The sequence below is a fragment of the Anabrus simplex genome, chromosome 5 (genome assembly GCF_040414725.1).
Source record: "Anabrus simplex isolate iqAnaSimp1 chromosome 5, ASM4041472v1, whole genome shotgun sequence".
NCBI classification, from domain to species: domain Eukaryota; kingdom Metazoa; phylum Arthropoda; class Insecta; order Orthoptera; family Tettigoniidae; genus Anabrus; species Anabrus simplex.
This window is the reverse complement of record NC_090269.1, coordinates 219,581,744-219,609,103: the sequence shown is the minus strand read 5'-3', so window position 1 is coordinate 219,609,103 and position 27,360 is coordinate 219,581,744. Positions and strand designations below refer to the sequence as shown.

The 27,360-nt window shown below is 38.6% G+C and overlaps 1 protein-coding gene across 1 annotated transcript in view; it reads right to left on the bottom strand.

The window, feature by feature from the left end:
- LOC136873923 (interferon-inducible double-stranded RNA-dependent protein kinase activator A homolog B) overlaps window positions 1–27,360 on the bottom strand; it is a 310,706-nt gene that overhangs the window by 23,406 nt on the left and 259,940 nt on the right. The window contains exon 8 of the mRNA XM_067147282.2: window positions 8,180–8,327. Within this exon, the coding sequence (XP_067003383.2) occupies window positions 8,180–8,327 (148 nt within the window). The remainder of the gene's footprint in view (window positions 1–8,179; window positions 8,328–27,360) is intronic.

Genomic DNA, 27,360 nt, shown 5'->3' with positions numbered 1-27,360 from the left:
TAACCTAGCTCATTTTCTTCATATATTTTTTCTCTTCTCGTTGCTGTCCCCTCTATTGCACATAATATAATATTTATTTTTACTGTACTATACATTACTTATGTTATATCTGTATTATCTTACTGTGCCTAACTATAAGTTCTTCTCTTCGTTTTACTTTCAGTCTTCCTCATTGTTTCTTTTGCCTTTATGTTTTGTTGTTAATTGTGCCTCTACAGTTATTTTGTTCGTTTTCTCCCTCTAGTTTTATCATTACATGATTTTTCCTCAGATTTCTTCCATTTTTTAATGTTTGCATTGTGCTACTCTGTAATTTGGCTTCTCGCTGTTTTGGTATTCCAAATAAATCAATAAACCAAAAATAAATAAAACAAATAACTAAATAAGTAAATACATAAATAACTAACTAACTAACTAAATAAATAAATAAAAATCAGTACACTACCACTTCCAATATTTCTGCTCCTTTTACAGAGCAAGAGCTTTTGCTTGCACTAAATGAATTGAAAAATGGAAAATCCCCAGATTTTGATGGTATACACCCAGAATTTTTGAAGAACTGTGGAAAAACTGTTAAGGAACTGGCAAGTGCAGTTTTTCTCAAACATAATCCGAACAAGTCGACTCCCTTCAGAGTTTAAGCAACTAAGATTCTAGCTATCTTAAAGCCTGGTAAACCTGCAGATTCTGTTGAAAGCTATAGACCACTTGCTTTAACGAGTGTCTGCTTTAAGTTCTTGGAACGGCTTATCTCCAATAGAATAAGTCCTCTCATTTTTAAAATCATTCCTATCGAACAGGCTGGTTTTAGAACTCAACACAGTTGTGAAGATCAGGTGCTTGCTCTGATAACACTTATTAAGACAGGTTTTGAAAAGCAATTAAAGAGTGGAGCAGTGTTTATTGATCTAACAGCTGCTTACGATACAGTGTGCAGAGAAGGTTGTGTGTATAAGTTCTTTAAATTGCTTTTTTTTTTTTTTTTTTTTGCTAGTAGCTTTACGTCGTACCGACACGGATAGGTCTTATGGCAACGATGGGACAGGAAAAGCCTAGGAATGGGAAGGAAGCAGCCGTGGCCTAAATTAAGGTACAGCCCCAGCATTTGCCTGGTGTGAAAATGGGAAACCACGGAAAACCATCTTCAGGGCTGCCGACAGTGGGGTTCGAATCCACTATCTCCCGGATGCGAGCTCACAGCTGAGCGCTCCTAACCGCACGGCCAACTCGCCCGGTTCCTTTAAATTGACAAAGTGTAGTCAAATGACGCATCTGATTAACAATATGCTCTCAAATAGAATTATCCAGGTAGTCATGCTTACAAATCACAGCAAAATAAAGGTACTTAACCCATTAGTGCTCCTAATTACGATAAATATTTAAGGCAATGTATCGGTGAAATTTGGTGAAAATTGTGAAAAAAATCCATTTTTAGTTTTTTTCATTGTCATAATGTTTATACCTTGTACTTTCTTTTTGAGCTTTGTTTTATTTAAATATCAGCCATTTAAAGCCCTTAGCGGCCATTTAAATGACCCGGCACAAGTGGGCGTTGCCGCCCATCGACACTATTCTCATGAATATCTTTCGTTTTTCGAAGATTTTGAATTGAGCTTGCGGATTGAATGTAAGCAATTTTGTTGCTGTAGGTCTTTGTGTTGGCTATTCTGATGGATTATCGATATATCGAGTGCAATTGGCGCTTATTTCAGTGATGGAGCTGGTCCATGTGTTCAATGTAAACAAAGAGTTGTGATCTCACGTTTTGTGTTTATCATTCGTGTTTTAGGCCTACTCTGCTTTTCTGTAATTTCTTAAATGTTACATTTGTAATAAGTGTATTATAAATGATCCATAAACAATAACAGTATCGACTTAGTGCAAGCAGCTTAGTTTTTGAGGTTGGGATTTTTGAAGTTGTGTTATTATCAGTGTACATAATGGGTAGAAGAATTGAGACTTGTCGTCGCCGGAAGAAACAGCTAGTAAAGTGTTGGATAAAGTGAAAAAATGCCATTTCTAACAGGAATAAGAATGTAAGTACTTGTTTACAAGATCAAGTAGGGGAAGTTAAAATCCCCACACCAAATATTGTGCCCGGGGAATGCATAATGTAATTTGGGCTAAGTATCCGAAGGAAGCGTTTATGTCAAATAAAGAACTGGAGATTGCTGTAACATCAGCAATTGCTGAATTCAACATGGCTTGTGAAACAAGTAAGAAACTAAAAGCTAGTGTTAGGGGTGTTAAAGTTAGCAGCTCAGGACAGAAAATTAGTGTAATGAGGGACAAGCGTAGAATTGACCACAGTGGAGTGTCTAGGTGACAAGGGTTCAAAACAGCCCGAAGGAAACTAAAACTCTCAAAACTGCTAGTGAGGCCAGGAAGAAGGCAGCAGAGGGTCCAGCATATGGTGCTGTGGAGTTTTAAGTCAACTAGATTCAAGTACTGGACTATAGTTCATCTCTAAAATTTAAATCTCTTTTTCCTCAGAATTGTTTTTCCAGCACATTTCAAGATTCAAAATGCTCCACATGCCACAATTTTCAACCAATCTACTTGAAACTTTTAGGATAGTTTCAGATACAACATAACAACAAACTGATGTGCAAATTTTAAAATACATGCAATAGTTCAGTGGCAATCTAGTTTTTTCTCATCATGATCATCATAAAATGTATTTAAAAAGTTAATCCTATGTGAAATAATTTGTTCCTTTCAGTGTAATTAAAATTTGTCAAAATCCACACATCACTTCTTTTATATTGGTATTTTAAAACCAAGATTAAATTTTACGCCAGATCTGTTCAGCCGTTTGGCATGAGGAGCATTTTATAAATACATAGAAAATTGTTAAAAATATTGATAAATTTATGAATATCTCAAAACCTGTTATTGATAGAAACTTGAAACTTTGTATGTTGTATCATGCTGATACTGATATTAAATGATCAAAATTCTAAGGTGATAGGATGAAAACTGTAGATTTTAGGATTTTCACAGATGCATTGCCTTAAAAAAATATTTTTCATCGTTTCTGGTTTATAATGAACCTAGTAAGAAATAAGAACTGAAATTTCAAAAAAATATATTCATCGAGTAGTCATTTTTGACTGGCAACTTAAGTTGCCGGGGAGCACATACATAGTCAAAATCAGAAGGAAACTATAACTTATTACACTCATATTTACAGTTCACATGTTATTCCAAATTTGTGCCGAAGAGCACATACATAGTCAAAAGGCACAAGGAAACAAGAACATTTTACAATCATAATCCACGTCTTATTTCCAATTTGTGGAAATGTCATTGTCAGTTCACTGCTTGTGGAATACCTTGAAGCATTCGTTTGGATGCAGAGGTGCATCACACTTTCTACACAAATACGTCGTGCGATTTCCGCATACGCTACAACGCCTGTACTTGGATGTTCCCTTCTCAATGATGTCATCCATTTGGTCCCGCCTCACATCATCCAACATTGGTGAGAACTCTAATGTTGGTCGGATGCCTGGAGATTGCTGTGGCGACCCAAAAGACTTCAGAAGACATACAGCACATTGACGACGAAATTCCAACAATGCCATATCGTGCCCAAATCTGCGGAACCGAAGCCATGCTTGCACACAGGAAACATCAATGGCCGAAGCGAAGAATGGCCACCACCACTTCTTTGTCCTAATATTGCAGCGGTATGTAGCTACGAACTGGTCATTGATATGTACACCACCCATGTGTTTATTATACTGGGCGATGAGATGTGGAATACTCACCAATATTCTTTTCTTCTCTGTACGTGAATACTTGTAGCACTTTTTATTTGGTTCAGTGCTGTCACAGTTGGTTAGTACTGTTACAACATTGTTGTCATTCCAACTTACCACCAAAAGGTCCTTAGTAGACGATACTGCCGTTGCAAATCTGGGCCCTTTTTTCCACGTTTTCTTGTCTGGCAAGTGCATGTTTGGAACGCATCTGTTTTCTCGGAGAGTCCCAGTGCCTCCTAATCTCCTCCTTGTTAGCTCCTGCAGGAGAGGTACGGAGGTGAACAAGTTATCAAAGTACACCTTAGTACCAAACACAGGATCTACATAGTACAACAAACCTAGAACCACATCACCACCCTGGCCTAAGTTTGCTGTTGGAAGCTGAGTAGACGCACCACAGTAAGGTTCCACGTGAAATATATAACCAGAAGGATCGGCAGCTACCCACAGTTTGTACCTGAATCTTATCGGCTTGCCGCGAATGAATTGCTTGCACCCATGCTTTCCATAGTATGGTATAATACTTTCATCAATACTGATAGTACTGCCGGGGCATAAAATCTTGAATGAATTATTCAAGAAACTGAAAATTGGACGAACCTTGAACATGCGATCTTCTCCTGTATTTTCGTCATTGTTGGCCAGATGGAGGTGTCGTAAAATTTCCTCGAAGAGCTTACACCGTATAGCTTCGGTAACTCGAGGTATGTGCACGTCTGGTTCATTTCTCCAGTAAAGTCTTTTTGACGGAAGTGTGTGATAACCTGTGAATAGCATTACACCAATAAGGGTGAGTATTTCATTTGTTGTACATCCTAAATCATGCACTAAATGCTGAGCAGCATACCTGTTAGTCTCTTTTACTATATGATCGATAAGGTCACTAGTGAGGTATAGCTGAAGTGCATCTAGAGGACATGTAGCTGTCTCTTGTAACATGTCCTCAGAGGTAGGTTTATAGACCGGAGTTAGTTCAGGAATACTGAAAGAAGTAGACGTTCGGTGCAATTTCCATGACAAAGATTGAAACTGTTGCCTGACTCGTTTACATTGTCATTGTTGTAAGTTAGCAACACTTCAGACTGTAGAACACGAGATGGAAGATGATCGAAGTCTCCAGTCACCTCTGCATCTGACTTATCGGAGTCCTCGTCGCTGTCAGCTGCTGGATTTTCCATGGGCGGGCAAACCGCAATTGTATTAGGCAGTTCCCCATCTTCCTCATTTCCTTTAGCAGGTTCCTCGAGAATTTGATCTAAATTTAGGCCTAGCCCCCTTTTCTGAGCCTCTTGATGACCTGTAAAATGCACGGTTGATTGAAGGATTCGCGCGCGCACACACTCTCTCTCTCATATGAACGCATAGAAAAGGACTGTACTGAAATACTATTCCTTTTTGATAGGCTTGCTTGTATATTACTAACTGTGGCACATTGGTATTCCAAGTGCTCCCCGGCAACTTTAGTTGCCACTAATATGAAACTGTATCTGTACATCAGGATATTCCTCATAAGTGCTTGATTATCAATCATTTCACTTGTATATACTTTCATCTAAGCTAGTAATAATGTTGAACTTAGTAAAATTATTGAGTATGAGAAAATTACTTACATGTTTGAAGTTCTGTAACAACAAGCAAATGGCAGCTGTGTAGTGTAGTTGAATAACTGTTCATTTAGGAAAATCTGGTCTAGAATAACAATGAAGCTCTCTGTTGAGGTTGTAGGAGTCTCCATTGTTACTGTTAAGATCAACTCCAGAGACGTCAATTGTTTTCATATATCACCAGAGCATGAAATACGGCATGGCAACTTAAGTTGCCAGGGAGCACTAATGGGTTAACAATGGTCTACCTCAAGGATCTGTTCTTTCTCCATTACTGTTTAACCTGTATATTGCAGACATACCTCGTCAATTTGCTTAGGTTGACGATCTGGCAATAATTACTCAGCATGTGGATGCTAATGTGATAGAGAGAACCTTAAATGCAGACTTGGATGTTCTGTGCACATACTTCAAAATGTGGTGCTTGAAACCAAGTCCTAGTAAAACAGAAACCTGCTTCTTCCATTTCAATAACCAGTAAGCGAATATCACCTTGAAAGCGTCGCTTAATGGAAGTCTTCTCTCTTACAATGCCAATCTCATATACCTTGGAGTTACTCTTGACCAAATGCTATCGTACAGGAAACATCTAACCAACCTAGCAGCCAAATTAAGAACACGCAACAACAACAACAACAACAACAACATCATCCACAAACTTGTTGGCTGCACATACGGAGCTTATGCACCTACTTTGTGCACTTCCAGCTATGGTGCTGGTGCTTTCCACAGCTGAGTACTGTTATTCAGTTTGGATCAACAGCTCTCATGTTAAAAAGGTGGACATGGTCCTGAATGAAACAATGTGTGTCATAAGTGACACAGTAAAATCTACTCCTCATTTATGGTTGCCAGTGCTCAGCCACACAGAACCTCCTAGAATTACAAGATTGAATAACTCTGTTAGAGATTACAACAAGATATTGACCAATCCTGATCTCCCCATCCATGAAGATGTTAATATCAGATTCAGCTGCCTCAAATCAAGCTCTCTTCCTACTCAAACAGCACAGGAACTTATTAAGAGGGATTTCAATCCAAAAGCTGATTGGCAACAAGAGTGGAACAGCATAGCTCCAACTCAATGGCAGACATTCTTCAATTATAAGAGCCTTCCAGCTGGCTTTGATTTGCCCCATAAGACACGGATAGCCCTCTAACAAGTCCATACTAACCATGGGAGATGCAGATCAATGATGTTTAAGTGGGGTATGAGATCTTCCCCAGCCTGTGGTGCAGTTAAGCAGACTATCAACCATATTGTCACCGAATGCGTTGGAAGGGCATTCGTTGGACCCATCCAGGACTTTGTGGTGGCTTCTACTGAGGCCATATGATGGCAATAGAATTTAGATCTAACTCTTTGAACCCTTTTTCTTGCATGATTGTTTCTGCTTTTATAATGTGTATATTCTGTAATTATGTGTATGATATTGTGTTTATTGATCTTTTTTTGTACGTTACCATACGCTAATAATAATAATAATACTACAAAATATCTGAAAAATTCTTTATAAGTACCGTAAGTCTTGATTTCTCATTTTTCACACCCATTTTTTTGCAAAAGAATGGTTAAATAAGCTATTTTTAAAAATTTGACTAGGCCCAAGTTTATAAAACAAGCCCGTGAGCTATGTGGTCTTTCTTGTGTATGTTGGGTATTCAGCCCAAAGGCTGGTTCAACCCTCCACAGTTCCACCAACAGCTGTCATAGATAGTCCAGGAGACCAAAGAGGCATACTAGGGAACTGAGGAGTGAGGTAGTTTCCCATTGCTTTCCTCACCGAGCCAGAAGTTGCTATTACATAGCAGTCCGCCAAGCCCACTAAAATGCATGCACCAACCGACTCTATGAGTGATATTTTTCACACCATTCAGAACAGGGACTGGCTGTATAAGGCATGGTATTACTAGCATCGCTCATATCTCTGTCACATTCATATTGTCAAAGCCAAGGATGAGACTGAGACAGGTCAATGAAAGTAACAAATTTATTCTAGCCCAAACCAGAGGACATAGTGCACTACAAAGGTATGGTCTTTCTTAAGGTTATCAATTTCATGTACCGGTATATGATATATTTTTATTTTCGGGGACTGTTCTCTTAATTTGAAACATGTTAGTGGAGATTGTTCAATAACAATAAAAAAATGTGTTCAGTTTTTTATGTGTGCATGGTGGTTGGTGCAGGCTGTGTACTTTATTATCAATTACTTGGGAAAGGCTCAGTTTTCCTGTGGCCTTAAGGAACAATGTCAGATATTTTCTGAGAATCAATGTGAAAGAACACACAGATTTTTACACTTCACGGACCACTTTTACCACTTCAGACATCTGATTACTTCCCTGTATACTACTTCTGCCAGGCATTTGATTTAAAATTAGCAATACAGTGTTTTTGGTTCGCGAACTGATGAGAATATCCGTATAGATCTTCTATTTCCTATTACGGTCCCTTTTACAAATATTTTTGATGAACCTAATTAACATTCGTTCTTACCGTGTTATCTTGTGTCATAGAAACAACAACATCAACAGGTGTTTTCATGCATGTATTAATGTAATTTAATGCATGTATTCCATACCAAGATCTCCTCAGCAGGTTCAGGAGTGCTGTCAACATGACTGTGTGCGCATGGACATCTCTTCCCTAGTCACACGGGCCTGCACAGCCGGAAGTGTGGGGCCTTGGGTTGGGAATCAAATCCAGAACCTCTAGGTGAGAGGCAGACACGCTACTCCTCGATCGCAGGGCCAGTATATTGTACCATCCGATATCATACTTACCATTAGCGAGTATTTACTTACTTTTGTTTCTTCCTACACATGATATCCAAAAAGCTGAGAGCATTTCTAGCAGCAGCCCGCTTGCCTTTTCCACAAACCACAGAAACTGGACTTGTACTTGAACCAAACCGTAATAGCACCAATTTCTTTTCTGCAATCCGAATAAGTCCTATAAATGGAGAGTAGCAACTATTAGGTAAGAATGTATTAACATATCACACATAAAAGGAAGGAGTAATTTAAGATTAATGTACAATTTTCCTCCTTTTTTACCTTTCTTACCTCCCTACCTGTTTGGAGTGTACATTATAATTTGACAGCCAGATGGCGTCAAATTGAAATGTCTGCACACAGTAGCTGAGGCCATATGATTATTGATTGATGTGTGAACAGAGGAACAAATAGTCTGATTTTACATGAGTTGGTGCAGGAAAGATGGGTTAGTAGAAAGGACCACATTTTCTATCAGGAAGGATTCAATGACAATCAACAAGATGAAATCAAGTAATGTTCTGTGGATGTCTATTCAATAATGAATAAGAAAATAGGACAAGTCAAGACAGATACAAAATCAATCTTCATCAAAATAGCACAGGTCTACATGCCTACTAGTTCAACAGATGAAGAAATTGAAAAAAATATGTGAAGATAAACAAGATATAATGCAATCAATTAAAGGAAATAAAATTCTCATAGTTATAGAAAACTACACTTGGATGCCAATATATCAGAAGAAGAGGGTAAGGAGAGGACACTCGCAGAGCTAATAATTCAGCTGTCATGTTTTCATATTTATTTGTTTCAGTAATTTTTGGAGCTTCTTGATGACAAAAGAAAATCATAATGGTAACTCACAGCTAGAGGTGTTAGAAAGTGTTTTTTTTTTTTTTTTTTTTAGATTTGTTGATTTAAAAATCAAAAGGTGGTATTCTGTGTTATTTTCTGAGAAAAAAAGTTAAAATTTAGAAAGTGATCGGGTTTGTACAATAAGTGCATTTTAAAACGCATAAAATTAATAAAACAAAGTAAAACAAAAAGAACAAGATAGCAGGTAAAGTGTTAAATGTGCCTATGGAGGAATGAGAAAACACTAATACGAAAGCCAATTTTTTACTTTACATTGGCCTCCATGCAGCATCTCAAAAAACATGTTAAATAAATACAGTACAAGTTACCTTTTTCAGTTTTATCCAAATTCTGCAGTGAAATCTTTCAAAGTACAGTAGAACACCTTCTTAATGAATATCAGAGGGATTTGATATTTCTTCCTTAAAAGGGGTTTTCATTAAAAGGGGGTTCAAAGAAAATAGGCTATATATCACAAGAAATAATAATACATTTATGTAATTAACTAATGTTAAGAAATAATAAATGAACATAATACTAAAAACTCAAATTAAAACAAGAATAATAGAAAATATTTACATAACAGGTGGTGGTGGTGATTTTTGTTTTAAAAGGAAGTAGCAGACGTAACAAATTCCTTAGTAGACCACTGGAAGCACAACCTGCAGCAAGGAAAAGAGATATAGATATTACTACTGACTTCCAGTTTCAAATTGAAGGAACAGAGACCTAACATGATTTTAAAGAGGTCTGTGAACAACAGAGTATGAGAACCATGAGAATTGGCATATTAACGATAACTTTCTGAAATAATCCACTATAGTAGTTTGCTTCCTCTTGCCCAGATGTCTCACGAAAAGAAGTTTTCTCTCAATTTGGTTGAGACTGTTGAGTATCTTCATCAATGTTGAAGGAGGAGAAGTACTGGCAGACAATATCCAGTCCCTCCACTGCTGCCCCATTGTTTCTGCTGGATCCTCTTCTTCTTCTTCTTCCTATTCAGTAGTTTGTCTTTTTGCATATCATAAAGGTCTCCAACATCCACTTGTGGTGCTGAGGTTAGGATATCATAATCACAAGTAACAAATTCTTCAAAGGTTGTGGCACTTGAGTCCTTTGATACAACCCCCCCCCCCCCCAATCTTCCCTAATGTCATCAAGTAGTGTCATCTTCATTAAAAACTTCTGAAATGGCACCAAAACCTGCATGGCCAAAGCAGTTTTGAATAGTGTCTGTTGTGACTAGTTGCCATGCTGCTACAAACATATGCATGGCTTGTAGTATATTCAATTTCCTCATTTCTTTCGAGGAAAGAAATAGCTCTTTGAACCAGGGTCTTCCTGTACTTCACTTTCACAGAATGAATATTGCCAAGGTCCAAAAGCTGCAGGTGATTAGCGCAGTTAGGAGGAAAGTAAACCACTTTGATATTCTGCAAGAAAGATGTATCTGAAGGATGAGCTGGACATCTGTCTATCTTCCTTCCTGTTGATCCCATCTTAGTATCAAAGCTTTGTAAAAATTTTACAAATATCTCCCGTGTCATCCACGCACGTTTGTTAAAATCATATTGACATGGGAGTGTACAGGTGTTCTTAAACATCGTGGATTGTTAAGTTTTCCAATTATTAATGGGGGTAATTTTTCACTCCCGTTGCTGTTACCTTTTTTGCCTCCGTGGCATTTTTCTCCATGAACAGCATATGTCTTGGACGGTAGAAAATTGTAAAACACTCCCGTTTCATCGGCGTTAAAAATGTCCTTAGCATCTTATCATTGAAGAAATCGAGGTAATGTATTTTTTTTCCAGTACACAACTGTATCATTAACTTCCACACTCTCACCACATGTTTTGGAACAAAAGATTGTAATTAAATTTAAAATTAAGAGTAAAAGATTTCCACCTTTTCAATACAAAATCAAGTAATGTGGGTTAAATTACGGAAGAAACATTTATTGAAAATAGTTTATTCAAAGAGATTAAAGTCCTTAAAAAACTGAAAGTGAAAATAGAACTTGAAAGTTAAAAAGTTTCAAAAATTTTAAAAATGGTGGAGAAGATTCGCAGTTTAATGCGGAAATAAATGAAATTAATAAAGTTGTAAATAGTAATAAAGGTCAAATTAGCAAAATGGTAATGGAAAAAGAGGAAAATTTGTATAAAGAAAATATTCAATTGTGACTCACCTTGCGCTGCTAAATGTTGGACGTATTGGATAACTTGTGATGGGAAGCGAGATAAGGAAGAAAAAGAAAGGGAGGGGAAATTTTGGAGAGAAGTGAGGAATGGAGGGGGTTAATTTAAAGGGAATGGAAAATGGGGGGGGGGAAAAACAAATAAAAAAGATAAAAAAATATGTAATATGTGAATCAATTTGCGGTGCGAAGTGTTGGACATATTGTATAATTTATGTGAAAGGAGGCAAGAATAAGGAAGGTAAGGAAAGAGCAAACAGGTAGGACAGTTCGCAGATAATTGGGGAAGGGAGGTGGAAAAAACAAGAGAGGAGGGGCTAATTAAGGTGGGGATGAGGGGAAAGGGACTAAACACTGAGGAGAGGTGCCATGAATAGAATGGAAAATTGGTTTTAGATTAGTTACATTAAAATTTTTAAAAATAATAAACAGAAGGTCAAACAGAATATTGGTTTTCTCAAAATGTCATTTAGGTTATGGTTTGAGTTGAAATATTGATCCAAATGAAAGTTTTCTGTTGTATCGAGTAGGGGGGGCCTTTGTTTAATGTTTTATTGATTTTTATATCTTGCTCTATGTTGGTAAAATTATGGTTGTAGTCTTGCATGTGTTGACCTTCTGCTGAGAACTTGTTGTATCTTAGGGTATTAATATGTTCTGAATACCTTGTGATGAAACTTCTTCCAGTTTGTCCAATATATGAAAAATTGCAATTATTACACTTGATTCTATAAACTCCTGACTTTGAGAAACTATTTCTGTTAACAGAAGTGGAGTTGTATAAAATATCTCCATTTTTATTATTTGTTTTAAAGGCTATTTTTACACTGTTTTTCTTTAAAATGTTAGTGATTTTGTACATGTCCTTATTGAAAGTGAACGTGGAAATTAAGGGGATGTTGGTTTTGTCTTTTTTTAAAGTGGTTGAGGGGCAATGTCTGTATTTGTTAATTATTCTTTCAATGAAAACATTATTGTAACTGTTACCGTGTTTTGGTGGTAGGTAGAGGTAAAAGAAGGTGCGGGCGTGAATGAGTCTCAAACTACGGAATCAAAGTTACTGTAAAATTTAACAAGGTTATATTTTCTTTTCAAAATTAAGTAATAACAAAGAACAGGTACTTAGTAGCCGAAACACAATTTGAAATGTACAATTACAGAGATTACAGAATTTGGGCTTCGAGCCCTGAGTTCACAATTCGTGAGCAACTAGCCCAACTTTCCGATATACAAATTTTAACCAAGGGGCAGAAGACCCCAATCAAACCCTGGAGCACTTGCTCCGAATTACACAGTAAAGCCTCCTCGAGGCATACAAAATTGAATTCCAAAAGCGCAATCTGCTCTCAAAGTGTAAGCCAATCACAGGCCACACCAAACTTCACCTTCAAGCTGTCCTCTAAGGACATATACACAGGGGTAAAATACCCAACCTACTGAGGTCTATTAAATGAAAAAGAAGGTTAATTAAATGACCTCTAAAATAACAATTTGGGAGGAGGCAAACTTGCACTCCTAGTACACTTTGATTAAGACCTACTTGGCACTAGGCCGTTAACACAAGGGCTAATCCCATACTAAAGAGGTGACTTAAGAAGAGAACACTTGTTTTACGTTATCGAAGAATAGGTTGAGAAAACTAAGTTCACCTCACAACAATATGAGTGGGAGCTCGAGAGGGTTAGCACTCTCTATCCCAATATGAAGCTTTAAAAGAGAATATATAAAAGAGTAGTTACATTTAGGAAAAGGTTACATGGTAGAACGCTTAGAACCCGCCCCGAAAGTTAAACTGCTGAGCTAGCAAAGAAAGAAGTTATTAATCGGCCATTACCTTGTTGTTGACCGCTGCCGAAGAAAGAGGCGCTTCCCGCCCCCTGCTATGTACTTAACACACTGAAAGATGGAACAGAAGTGGCCCGGAGACCCAAAAATCAGCAGTTTATAACCTCTCGTGGAAGGTTCTAGGCGTTAGGGGAAAGAAAACACCCGCCCACAACGTTTTTATTGGATAGGACCCCGCAACAGATTCAAGTTGGGGGAAGATACCCCTGATTGGTCAGAAATTAATTAAAGAAATTCGGGATTGGTTACATTCATAACAAGGGGAAGAAAGGGGTAAATATTGCCAACTTAAACAATGACAGAAAGAAATTTAACAAAGAACAAACTCTTGAAATTAAATTTTCTCCAACAAAATAGTTCTTTGACTCCGCACTAGGTTGCACTATTGTAGATCTTCAGTAGTGTCCTCTAGAAGAGAAAGTTCACACTTCTTACTTCAAGCGAAACAAAAACACATCAAAAATGACACAGTTCAAAAACTCAAATTTTTCCACATGGTGACATCCTTTGAGAAAGTAAAGAATTAACAGCGTAGATAAAGTTCAGCCCTCCTCCAGCAGAGGAGTTCCAACAGGCGCACATTTTAAATTAACGGAGTGGAGGTGTACCGCCCGGTACAGTAACCATTGGATTTTGCAATGTATTGAATGGTGTTCAATAAGTTTTTTAGATCATTTTTAGACATGGGTAAAGTGAAGGCTCTGTGAACTAAGCTGTTTGAAGTTGCCAGTTTGTGAGTCTGTGGATGTGTTGAATCATGATGGATTGTGGAAGCTGTTTGAGTGGGTTTTCTGAAGATTTTGTAATTTAAAAAATTTGGGTGTCTGGTGATGGTTAGATCTAAATAATTTATTTTTTGGTCTTGTTTGGATTCTAGTGTGAATTTAATATGTGGATCAATGTTATTAAGATTGAGAAGATTGGTAGTAACGTTGACTGTTTTTAAATCTACAATAACTAAGATATCGTCTACATATCTGGCCCAAAAGAGAATAACATATTGTTAAAGTTTTGGTTGTTGTCAATCTTATTATGTTCCAGGAAATCTACAGCAGGTATTTTTCAGCTAGGATACCTGAGGCAGGCGAGCCCATTGCTAGACCTTCCTGTTGATAGATAACTTTATCAAAACTGAAGAAATTGTTTACAACTAATTTTAAAATAGACATGAAATCAAGGATTTCTAGTGTACTCAAATGACTATTTATTTAAATTATTTTCAATAATAGGGTAAAGTTTTGATATTTGTATACTGGGATACATATTAATGATATCGAAAAAATGAAGGGAGTGATGGGGTTGGATATTGGGTCTGAAGTGTTTTGATGGATTTTTTTGACATAAATTGATAATTCTTCCGCAAATTTTCTTTGGATAAGTTGAGATATTTTATATACAGGGCTTGGTCTATAATTGATGATTGGGCGAATAGGTACACCAGTTTTGTGTATTTTAGGAAGGGCTTTTGCATTAGGAAGACTATGATTCATGGTTATTAATTTTGTTTTTTCTTGGTCTGTAAATAGGTATGGGGTTTACTCTTATTCCCTCATCCCCACCTTAATTAGCCCCTCCTCTTGCGTTTTTTCCACCTCCCTTCCCCAATTATCTCTGAACTATCCTACCTATTTTCTCTTTACTTACCTTCCTTATTCTTGCTTCCTTTCACATAAATTATACAATACGTCCAACACTTTGCACCACAAATTGATTCACATATTACATATTTTATTACCTTTTCTATTAGTTTTCTCCCCATTTTCCATTCCCTTTAAATTAAACCCTTACATTCCCCATTTCTCTCCAAAATTTCCCTCCCTTTCATTTTCTTCCTTATTTTGCTATCTCTTCACGTAAGTTATCCAATACACCCAACACTTAGCAACGCCAATTGAGTCACATATTACATATTTTCTTTCTTTTCTTTATACAAATTTTTCTATTTTCCTCTTTTTCCATTACCATTTTACTAATTTGGCCGTTATTACTATTTACAACTTTATTCATTTCATTTATTTCTGCACTGAACTGCAAATTTTCTCCACAATTTTTAATTTTTTTTAACGATTTAAAATTTTTAAAAACTTTTTAAACTTTCAAGCGTTACTTTCACATTCAGTTTTTTAAGGACTTCAATCTCCTTGAATAAACTAGTTCCAATAAATGTTTCTTCCATAATGTAACCCACATTACTTGATTTTGTATTGAAAAGGTGGAAATATTTTACTCTTATTTTTGGTTTAATTGTAATCACAGTTCAATACAGACCATTCAAAATGAAATTCATATCTATGAATATTGAATGTTCACGACCGCATTGAAATCGAAACAGACTTTCAACCTATTAGGTCGTGTTACGTACATTTAGTACATTTTAAAGAGATGTTAAGTACAGAACAAAAATGGCCAACCAGACACCAATGGGATCCGACGCAAAATCGGGAGGTTGTGGGTTCGGATCCCACTGGTGTCTGGTTGGCCATTTTTGTTCTGTAGTTAACATCTCTTTAATACGTACTAAATGTACATAACACAACCTAATAGGTTGAAAGTCTGTTTCGAAATTCATCTCTCTTCACAAAAGATTGTGCCATTTTTTAAAACGATCAAACCAGTCATTAGAAGCACGGAAATCGACGAAACCCAGCTTAAGTGGACTTCCAGTCTTTCGTATTAGTATGTTCCCATCAACTGGAGCATTCTCACTCTGTCTTCCCCAAGAACCACTTCATTAAAATGTTTTCAAGTTACTCGTAAGGCGAAGGACGAATATTCTTCTGTATTTTTGCCCCAGAACCATACTCTACTTTTGCAGTCAGAATTTCTTCCTTCTGCTGCATGATGCCAAACAGCGCAGAGGGTGGCAAGTCGTATTTTTCTGCTATCTGTGACAAAGGTACTTGGTCATCCCTTTCAACGTCACTAATGATGTCGACTTTTTGTTGAAGAGTCAGCCTTTTGCGTTTAGCAGCCATAATGAACGTAGTCTGCCGTAACTCGCAATACAACACCCATCACAGACACAAATGTAACTTGTAGCACAACTTGCAACACAGGAACAAAAGCAGTGAACGAAGCTGCAGATACTCTTCAGTCTGCGCGCTCCGCATGATTCCTAAGCAGCGACTGGTGCTGCAAGATGGAAATGTTCACCCAATGTAAGAGCGCAGCAGCTATAGATTAAGGCAATTGAACTTACTGGAGACATAACTATTTAACTATCGTTAGTTACGATTTTCCTTTTTCAGATAACGACTGGACATAGGATATTTAATTTCATTATGAGATTATTTATACATTTTAAAAATTATTATTGTACCGGGAGGTACACCTCTACGCCGCACATTTAAATCTTGCGCCTAAAAGAACTCCTCTACTGGAGGAACCGTGAACTTGAAATTAGGCCTACTTAAACCTTTACTCAGAAGATGTCACTACAGAAATCTGATGAAATTTCCTGTACTGTGTGAATTTCTATTTGTTTGCCCTTCATCAAGAAGTCTGGACTTTCTTCAACAGATGTCACTGCTAAAAAACTGTGATCATGCACCCTGGTGCAAAGTGAAAGAACTTTTAATTTGAAGAAGTTTTGTATTCATAAGTTTTTTTTACTAATTGATGTTCATTTATTTTTGGGTTGGAAATGTTTATCTTTTCTTTCTGCCAGTTTTGAATCCAAACATCAATAATTTTTGTAATTAATTTTCCACCTATCACAGGCTGCTTCTTCAATTTTGAGTGTAACTTTTAAATTCACCAATAAAATTGAGAGGGTGTGGCTGGTTTATTCGTGAAAGGTCTCAAACTTTCCCCAAGGGTTTATAAACTGCAGATTTTCTCGTCTCTTGGCCATTTGATCGTCATCTTACTAAGTGTGTGTGTCAAGCAGGAGGCGGACGGCGCCTCTTTCATCAGGCAGCAGTTCTTCAGCAAGGTAATGGCCATCTAACACCTTACTTTTTGGCTAGCTCCGCAGTTTAACCCGAGGCAAAGGTTCGAAACTTTAACTATGTAACCTACCTCTCTAAAATGTAAATCTCCTTTCGGCTCATATAAAAATTTCATAAATCTTTAACTGTAAATCGGGGATAGAGAGTGTACCCTCTCGAGCTCCCCTTCATCTTGGTTTGAGGCGACTACGTTTATTGCTGTTTTTCATTCTGTAATGTGGTAAATTAGTTATACGAGTCACCTCCACAGTTCGGGAACAGCCCCTGTTTCATCGGCCTAGTGCCCCTTAGGTTTTAAGAATGCATATTTTGGAGTGCAAGTACTCGCCTACATTCAATTTGTGTTTCGGGCCATTTACTTGACCAGTTCTTTTCCGCAAAGGCCCAATAGGTTGGGTACTAGATACCCCTGTTTCAAATTTGTAAGTTGTGCCTTGATGGCAAGTGATTGTAATTTTCTGATATCGCCTTGAATAGGCTTGGAAAACAGAGCATGACAGCTCTTTTCTCAGGTTGTAAAAGTGCCTCTGGGAGGCTTGATATTGTGAGTTTGGAGCAAGCGCTCCATGTATGGAGGGATTTCTGCCCTTGCATAAATTTCATTTTTGTAAATTTGACCAAGGAGCTCGAGAAATTGTAAGACTAGGGGCTTGAAGCCCAAGAGAGTTAAAGTTCTAAAATCTTAGATTTTTCTATTTTTGTCATTGTTATCTAAGTGAAAAGTTGTTAAATTTGTTGTTTTAAAAAAATATAACCTTCAGTTAAGTTTTTAAATTCTTTTCTTGACATTGTAGTTAGACCCATTCATCCTGGCACCTTCTTTCACCTCTGCATTCCATGGGTAACCCCGTAACAATTATTAGTGTTATTAGCCGACCCCATGGTGTAGGAGCAGCGTGCTTGCCTCTTACCCGGAGGTCCCAGTTCAATTCCCGGCCAGGTCAGGGATTTTTCCCTGGACCTGAGGGCTGGGTCGAGGTCCACTCAGCCTACGTGATTAGAATTGAGGAGCTATCTGACGGTGAGATAGCGGGCCCAGTCTATCAAGCCAAGAATAATGGCCGAGGGGATTCGTCGTGCTGACCACACGACACCTCGTAATCTGCAGGCCTTCGGGCTGAGCAGCAGCAGCGGTCGCTTGGTAGGCCAAGGTCCTCCAAGGGCTGTAGTGCCATGGGGTTCGGTTTGGTTTATCATCATCATCATCATCATCATCATCACTGACTGCCGTTATTGTGGTTGATGAAAATTATGACTGTAGAAATGTCGCAGGCTTGATGTACAATATGAAATTAACCGTTTTTATGGATATTTTAAGGTTAACTAGCGACCCACCCCGTCTAAAAACGTCCCAACTCCCAAACCATTCATGCAAATTATGTACCTTACAGATTATTTTAATCCTTAATGAGTCCTAGAGGAGGTTAAACACTATTTGGATGTAACATTTGGGGAAAATCTCTATTTATTTATTTATTTATTTATTTGCAAAGTTTTTTTTTTTTTTTTTTTTTTTTTTTTTTTTACCACTGCACCGTTACCATCCAAATACAAGCTCCACGTGATCACAAGCTTACTAGGACTCAAACTGATAACCTTCATTTTTAAATCTGCACTACACAGGGTAATTCTCATACATCCATTATTATTATTATTATTATTATTATTATTATTATGAAAACTAAACTGATGTAACACCCAAGTGGCATCTACAGCTTTCTGGACTCCCCAATATATTTATACTTAATTCAATGTTATGGAACACAACTAACAAAAAGAAAACTGATTGGGTGCCAGTGTATTTGATGATACACAATATGAAATAAGCATGAGAATAAATTATTATCCAGGGTGGGGTCTTAGGCTGACGATATCCTGACTTGCTTACTTAACCTGACAACTTGAACTGAAAAAGACATGAGGATATACTGGCTAGGTTATATTCTTTTGTGAAATGACACACAGTCCATTAAAATATATAAATATACTTTCAAACTTAACCACTTCAATAATCTTCACAACAAATGACAACAAAATACAATGCAAGATATAGACAATAAAATTTGCAGGCATCGTCAATCGAGAGCAAAATGCCTTCGGAGCCAGTTTGCTCCCCACTTTCGAGGAATGAGAGTAGCTTAGTGAGCAAGTAGGGGAAGAAGTAGGGAAAGAGCATGACTTAGTATATTCTGAAGCCCAGTAGCCCAAGGTATAGACCACTTTCTTGACAGGTTAGATTGCGACACTATACACATGAACTCGTGTGAGGTGGCAGGAGTGCGTTTCTGCCCTTATCCTCGCATCACACAGGGTTCAAGCCTAGTTGGTACAAAGGGCACTAGGAAGGTTTTGCAATGTGAGTGAATGCTTTAGACTTTTTCAAAATAATTTCCACCACACTCAATACACTTCTCCATACGTCAAAACAGTCATTGAACCAACTCTGCCACTCTTCTTCGGTTACATTTTCACACTCTTGATCCCATGCTGCCAGAAGCTCCTGGTCGGATGCAAAACGCCACCCTTTCAGCTTCATCTTCACTTCTGGGAAAAGTGCGAAGTCACATGTGGCAAGATCAGGACTGTATGGAGGGTGATCATGCACAGTCAACCCTGATCTTACATTAGTACGATGTGCTGGAGCATTGTCGTAATGCAAGAGCCAAGTGTTGAGCCGTGACCTTGGATAGGGCTACTTGAAAGCCTGGATGACCTGAGGCGGCAGACAAGTCTCACTGTACCATTTTGCAGTAACTGTCCTTTGTGTTTCTAGCACAACTCGAGTCAGGATGCCCCATTTAGTGAAGAATACTGCAATTATACTTTTCTTCACTGACCTTGACTTTCGCAGTCACAGGAATACCCTCATCTTCAAACAGCCACACCTTGTTCTGGGATCTTGTTGGGACATCGTAATAATAAAGCCAAGTTTCGTCACCTGTAATGATGCTACTGACATTACGCGAAATCCCATTTTAAAATAGCATTTTTCGGCACCATTTCACTCAATGTATCCATTGTTCCTCTGAAAGTGAATGGGGCACCCAAAGGGAACAAACCTTTCTAACATGGAGATGGTCGTGTAGAATTGAATGAATAGCTGGTGCAGGGATGTGGAGGGTGTCTTCTACCTGCCGATATGTCAACCGCCTCTCTTGCTGCAACAGTTTCCTCACAGCTTTAATGTTTTCCTCAGTCACTGATTCAGACTGTCGCCCAGAACGAGGATCGTCTTCAACCCCAAAATTTCCCCTCTGGAACTCTCTGTATCAGCGGAAAATTGTTGTCCGATGTGGACAGTCTTTCCCCAGCACAGGAGTCATTTCCTCCAGGCACTGGTCAACAGTTAATCCACGAGCAAAATTGTAGCGGATAATTGTGCGATATTCACCTTTAGACCACACTGACATCTTAACTTGCTTTCAATCCCACTGCTTGGTAACAAATGGTGTGAAGGTCGCGCCTTGCTGTCTTCTAGACCGGTTTTTACCCCTCTCTTCATTCCTCACCATAACAGGGGTGCTTATACACGAAGAAAATTTATGTTCAAAGCAGATCCAACTTGGAACTGTATGGATGCTGTTACTAAAACGACTAACTTTATCAGATCAACGGGACTGAACCACAGATAATTTCAAGAGTTTCATTGCGACATTGAAAGCGAGTATGGTGATATTCTGTATTATACGAACATGCGGTGGTTAAGTACAGGAAATGTTTTACATCACTTTTGTATTCTGAGTAAAGAAATAGCTCTCTTCATGGAAATGCACAGTGAACCACTAGAAGAACTGAACAATGGAAAATGGATACAAGATTTCGCATTTATAGTAGATCTCACCAGCCACCTTAATGATCTTAATTCCTCCCTACAAGGTAGAGATCTCACCATTATTCACCTCTTTGACCGTGTTGAAGCTTTTAAGCAAAAAGTACTACTGTGGGGAAGTTAGTTCGTGAATAAAGACAACACATTTTCGCACTTTGACCACAGAGTTGTGTCTAGCTCCAAACTATTCCAGTAAAATATTAGAAGAATATAAAGACGTTTTAATGTCACTATATGATGAATTTGAGAGTAGGTTTCACGATATTCAGGCATTAGAAAAGGATCTGCAGGTATTCGCTACGCCCTTCTCAGTGGATGTGCAAACTGTAAGACCAGAACTGCAGCTAGAACTTATTGACTTACAGTACGATACTCAAATGAAACATTTTGGAAACACAAGCAGGTCTGACGGAATTTTATATTCGTTTTCCACGGGAGAGGTTTCCTAGATGGCACAAATTCAATGCACATATTTTAAGCATATTCAGATCAACTTATTTTTGTGAACATATATGTTCATTAATGGAGATTTGTAAATCTAGACACAGAAATAGGCTCACTGAAGAAAACTTGGAATGTGCTTTGCCACTTGCCAGTACACAAACAACAGTACCAAACACTGATAAAATGCTATCTAACCAAGCCTAAAGGTCCCGTGAAGGAGGAGTACACCAGTGATGTGTTTCAGTTTGTGTGTTTAATCTGTTGTCATGGTCATAAATGCCATACCGGCCCCGTGGTGTAGGGGTAGCGCGCCTGTCTCTTACACGGAGGCCCCGGGTTAGATTCCCGGCCAGGTCAGAGATTTTTTACTTGGATCTGAGAGCTGGTTTGAGGTCCACTCAGCCTACGTAATTAGAATTTAGGAGCTATGTGACGGTGAGATAGCGGCCCTGATCTAGAAAGCCAAGAATAACGGCCAAGAGGAATCATCGTGCTGACCAGCGGTCGCTTGGTAGACCAAGGCCCTTCAAAGGCTGTAGTGCCATGGTGTTTTTAGAAGGGGGAGGGGGGGGGTAGTCATAAATGCCATACAAATACTGAAATGTATGTTAATGAGAGTGCAAAGACTTTGTACAATCACAAAAATTGTATTTTCTTTCAGTAAATGTACGTATTCAAGACATATTGCACACTGCTGTATATTCCTTTGTCAATGAATAATTTTCTTGTACTGTTATACTCTGTAATCTATGTCCTGTTCGTCTCATATGGTCCATGCTCCAATATTTTTTTAAATTATTATTATTATTATTATTATTATTATTATTATTATAGTTCATCTTTCTTTCGTAATCTGTTTACCTTCCAGGGTCGGTTTTTCCCTCTGACTCAGTGAGGGATCCCACTTCCACCGCCTCAAGGGCATTGTCCTGGAACACGAGATTTATGGCCTGGGAAACAAATGGGGGAGGCGGCCCAGTACCTCGCCCGGGCGGCCTCGAACAGGGGCTTTGTGGAGGGATGGGAAGATTGGAAGGGTCAGGCAAGGAAGAGGGAAGGAAGTGGCCATGGCCTTAAGTTACGTACCATCCTGGCATTTGCCTGCAGGAGAAGGGGGAAACCACGGAAAACCACTTTGAGGAAGGCTGAGGTGGGAATCGAACCCACCTCTATTCAGTTGACCTCCTGAGGTTAAGTGGACTCCATTCCAGCCCTCGTATCACTTTTCAAATTTTGTGGCAGAGTTGGGAATCGAACCCGGGCCTCTGGGGGTGGCAGCTAATCACTCTAACCACTACACCAGAGGGGCGGACGTTGTTGTTCATATGATAACATTTCCGAGCTGCAAGTTCAGTACGGCCATGGTATGCAACCTGCCTGTCTGCTGCTCTTTTGTCACATGACAGACAGCCGTCCAAAGCAGAGCAAGTAACACCGGCTCCCTAGAGCAACTACGTGATGATGTCTGATCTACAGCATACCACCTCCATAACACATAACACAAATTATAATATCATACATACACTGTTTTCTCTTATTATTCACACTGAATTTACATGTCATTATTACTGACTTAAATTAGCTGGTACGACTACCTTGCTATGAAACATTATATTCGGACTTTCTCCGTCTCTCGAGACACGCTAAACTGTACATATATACACAAAATCTTATTAGCTTGAATATATATAATCTGGCTAGTCTGACTAGCAGGATCACAAAGTCAGCCATATAACCCGCTACACCACTGATTGATGATTGAAGATGATTGATGATTGAAGTTGAGGTTAAATGCCGCCAAACTCGATGATGACTTTGGTGACAAGTTCATGGTTTGTTATTTTACATTGAAACCATACTCATGTTATATTCAGCTAAGTATAATGGCTTAGCACTTCATAGCAGACTTCTATATAACGTGATGATATCTAAGCCTGTAGTGTGTTCCAAGTGGATGCCCATCGGCGGGATAAATCTCTAAGAGACAGATGGCAGCAGCATTTAATAGGACTAAACCTAAACGTCGTACACTTCAAATAGGACAACCAGCCAATCACAACATTTCCACTACTCAAGACCAATAAAACCAACCTTCTTGGCAAACCAGCCATAAAATAAACTCTTCAAGTCGCATGATTTTCTTTGTTCTAATTAATCACCATCTTCCATGAGGGATGCGGAAAGAGCCTCCCCGAAGAGTGTATGATTTACATTCGGGCGTTCCCTGGGCAACAGTGAGGTGTTAACACTGGCTGATCTTTCCAATCCAGAAGTAACATCAACTATTATATGACATTTATAAGTCGGGAAAGGTTCTTTTCAGAACCAAAAATGACCATCATATCTATAAACATAGAAGGTATGTCAACTTGTAAACAACAGCTCTTACAAGAACTTTGCCAAACAACAAACTGTGATGCAATATGTGTACAGGAAACTCGCAGGGATGTACACCAACCACGTCCTAGAATACCAGGTATGAAATTGGCAGCAGAGAGACTGCATGGACAATATGGTAGTGCAATCAAGCCAGATCTCCAGATACTCTCCGTGTCAATTACAGAAGAAAATGATACAGAATTGATCGCAGAGGAATTGAGCAATTTGGTAATAGTTTCCATCTATAAACCTCCTAATGTAACATTCTCATTCATGCCATCTAACCATCTCAATGATTGGAAAGTATCTTTCTTCGTTGGCGACTTCAACAGCCATAGCAGTACCTGGGGCTATGAACAAGACGCGAGTGGTGAGAATGTTTTAGAATGGGCTGAGGAACACTATCTGTCTCTTATCCAGGATAGCAAGCTCCCTTCTTTTAACAGTGGTAGATGGAAGTGGGGCTATAATCCAGACTTAATATTTGTGAGCGAGAAGATAGTACATCAGTGCGTTAAATCTGTATGTGCTATTCCGAATACACAGCATCGCCCAATAATGTGTCAACTGGTAGCTGCCATTAGACCTCAAGAGGTCTACTTTAAAAGGAGATATAATTTTAAGAAAGAAAACTGGGAAAGATTCACCAACTTACTGAATGAGAAGATCAAACCACTCAATCCAATTCCAGAAGCATATCAACAGTTCAATAATATCATCAGGGAGTGTTCAAGAGCTACAATCCCTAGAGGATGTAGAACAAACTACATACAAGGTCTAACTCAAGAAACCTCTGCCCTCGTAACAGAGTACCGTATCATATACTATTCGAAGAAAACCCTTTTAGCAATGACACCATCACAATTGGACAAGTAATTACTTCTATTTCTGAAGTAAAATGGGCACAGTGGTTAAGGCTGATGGAAGAGATTGACATGGGTAGAAGTAGTCAAAAAGCTTGGCGATTACTTAGACAATCCTAATACAACTTCAACACATTCCAATGTCACAGCAAACCAAATAGCCCATCAACTTTTACGAAATGGACAACCATCAAATCCATGTCGACTTCAGAATAAAGGAATTGAGAGGGATTATGAGCAGGAGACAGATACACTCACTAAACCTTTTATTTTATCTGAGCTGAACAGAGCAATAGATCAGTGTAAGAATGGTAAGGCTGCCGGCCTAGATGAAATATGTGTTGAGCAAATTAAGCAATTTGGACCTGCTGCTAAACAATGGTTACAAGAACTGTACAACTGTATAAACCCCTGCAAGTTACCACGTGTGTGGAGGAAAGCCAGAGTAATCGCAATTCTCAAACCAGGAAAAGACCCAAACGGTCCCAAAAATTACAGACCTATCTCACTGTTGTGTCATCTGTACAAGATCAGGATGGATGATCCTTGAAAAACTTACAGTGATCATTGAACCACTTCTTATCCCAGAGCAAGCAGGATTCTGAAAAGGGAAAAGTTGTACTTCACAGGTCCTACATCTGACACAGTATATCGAAGATGGATATAAAAATCATAAAATCACAGGGGTGGCTTTTATTGACTTATCTGTTCCATACGATACAGTTAATCATCATCTACTGTTGCGGAAATTATACAACATGACAAAAGATTACAAGATGACTCAAGTCATTTGCAATCTTCTCCAAAATCATAGGTTCTTCGTCGAATTTCAGAATCAGAATAGTCGATGGAGGAAACAAAAGAATGGTTTGTCACAAGGCAGTGTTTTCGCCCCTATGCTCTTCAATATCTATACGAATGACCAACCTCTTCCAGTTTGCACCAGAAGCTTCATATATGCGGATGATCGAGCTATTGCTACTCAACCAAACTACTTTGAGGTTGTAGAAGAAAAGTTACCAGAGGCTATTTCTGAACTATCCTACTACTACAGAGGAAACCAACTGAAGCCCAACCCATCTAAAACTCAGATATGTGCCTTCCATTTAAAGAACAGACAGGCGTCAAGGAAATTGCAGGTAGTATGGGAAGATACTCAACTTGATCACTGCCCAACACCTAAATATCTAGGTGTAACATTGGATCATGCCCTCACCTACAAACAATGCTGCATGAACATCATGCAGAAAGTGTCAGCTAGAAACAACATCCTTCACAAGTTGTCTGGAACCAATTGGGGTACACATCCAAAGACTTTGAGAACTACAGCCCTGGCTCTGTGTTACTCCACACTGCAGAGTATGTTTGTCCTGTTTGGTACAGATCCAGTCATGCTAAACATGTTGACATTTCTCTAAATGAAACATGTCGACTTATCACTGGCTGTCTGAGATAAACTCCATGAGATAGAATCTACTGTTTGGCTGGAATTGCCCCACCAGATATTAGAAGAGAAGTTGCATCCATGAATGAGAGAACTAAAGCACTTGCCTCATGTACACACCCATTGTATGGATATGAACCTGCCCATCGAAGACCAATTGAACATCTCCCTCCAGGACACAAGGAACATTGGTCTACTTGGAAATTGTTGAACATGCTTCGCACTGGGGTTGGTAGATCAAGAATCAATATGGTAAAGTGAGGCTTTCCTAGGACATCCAGGCAATGTGAATGTGGTGAAGACCAAACCACAGCCCATTTCATGAACTGTAGTAAGTGTCCTTTAAGTTGCACAATGGAGGGCTTGATGGCTGCGACACCTAATGCCTGTGATTTGGCAAAATTCTGGGCAGACACTACTTGATATGTATGTCATTAAGTACCATTATGCTATGTAAAATGTATGCTTTTGATACGAATAAATAAATAAACCATCTTCCATTTCTGTCACATGTGGCACGCCGTTTTCGAAATTGTGACGTTCAACATTGGCATACTGACGCCTTGAAAATTGTTGGGAGGCACACTTCATGTTGGGCAAACCATCATATTACCCAACTTTCTCTATATTTAGTCCTCTTGCTTAACCAAGATTTCCGACTTTCGGCTACAATATGCCACCAACTTAATACAGAGTTCTTACAACGCCTAAATAATGTTTATGATACATTAATATACATACATACATACATTATCATTATAGACTGTTATGCCTTTCAGCGTTCAGTCTGCAAGCCTCTGAGAATTTACTAAACGTCGCCACAATCCTCGATTTGCAACTAGTGTTGTGGCCTCATTTAGTTCTATACCTCTTATCTTTAAATCGTTAGAAACAGAGTCTAACCATCGTCGTCTTGGTCTCCCTCTACTTCTTTTACCCTCCATAACAGAGTCCATTATTCTCCTAGGTAACCTATCCTCCTCCATTCGCCTCACATGACCCCACCACCGAAGCCGGTTTATTCATACAGCTTCATCCATCGAGTTCATTCCTAAATTAGCCTTTATCTCCTCATTCCGAGTTCCCTCCTGCCATTGTTCCCACCTGTTTGTACCAGCAATCATTCTTGCTACTTTCATGTCTGTTACTTCTAACTTATGAATAAGATATCCTGAGTCCACCCAGCTTTCGCTCCCATAAAGCAAAGTTGGTCTGAAAACAGACCGATGTAAAGATAGTTTTTTCTGGGAGCTGACTTCCTTCTTACAGAATACTGCTGATCGCAACTGCGAGTTCAATGCATTAGCTTTACTACACCTTGATTCAATCTCACTATATTACCATCCTGGGAAAACACACAACCTAAATACTTGAAATTATCGACCTGTTCTAGCTTTGTATCACC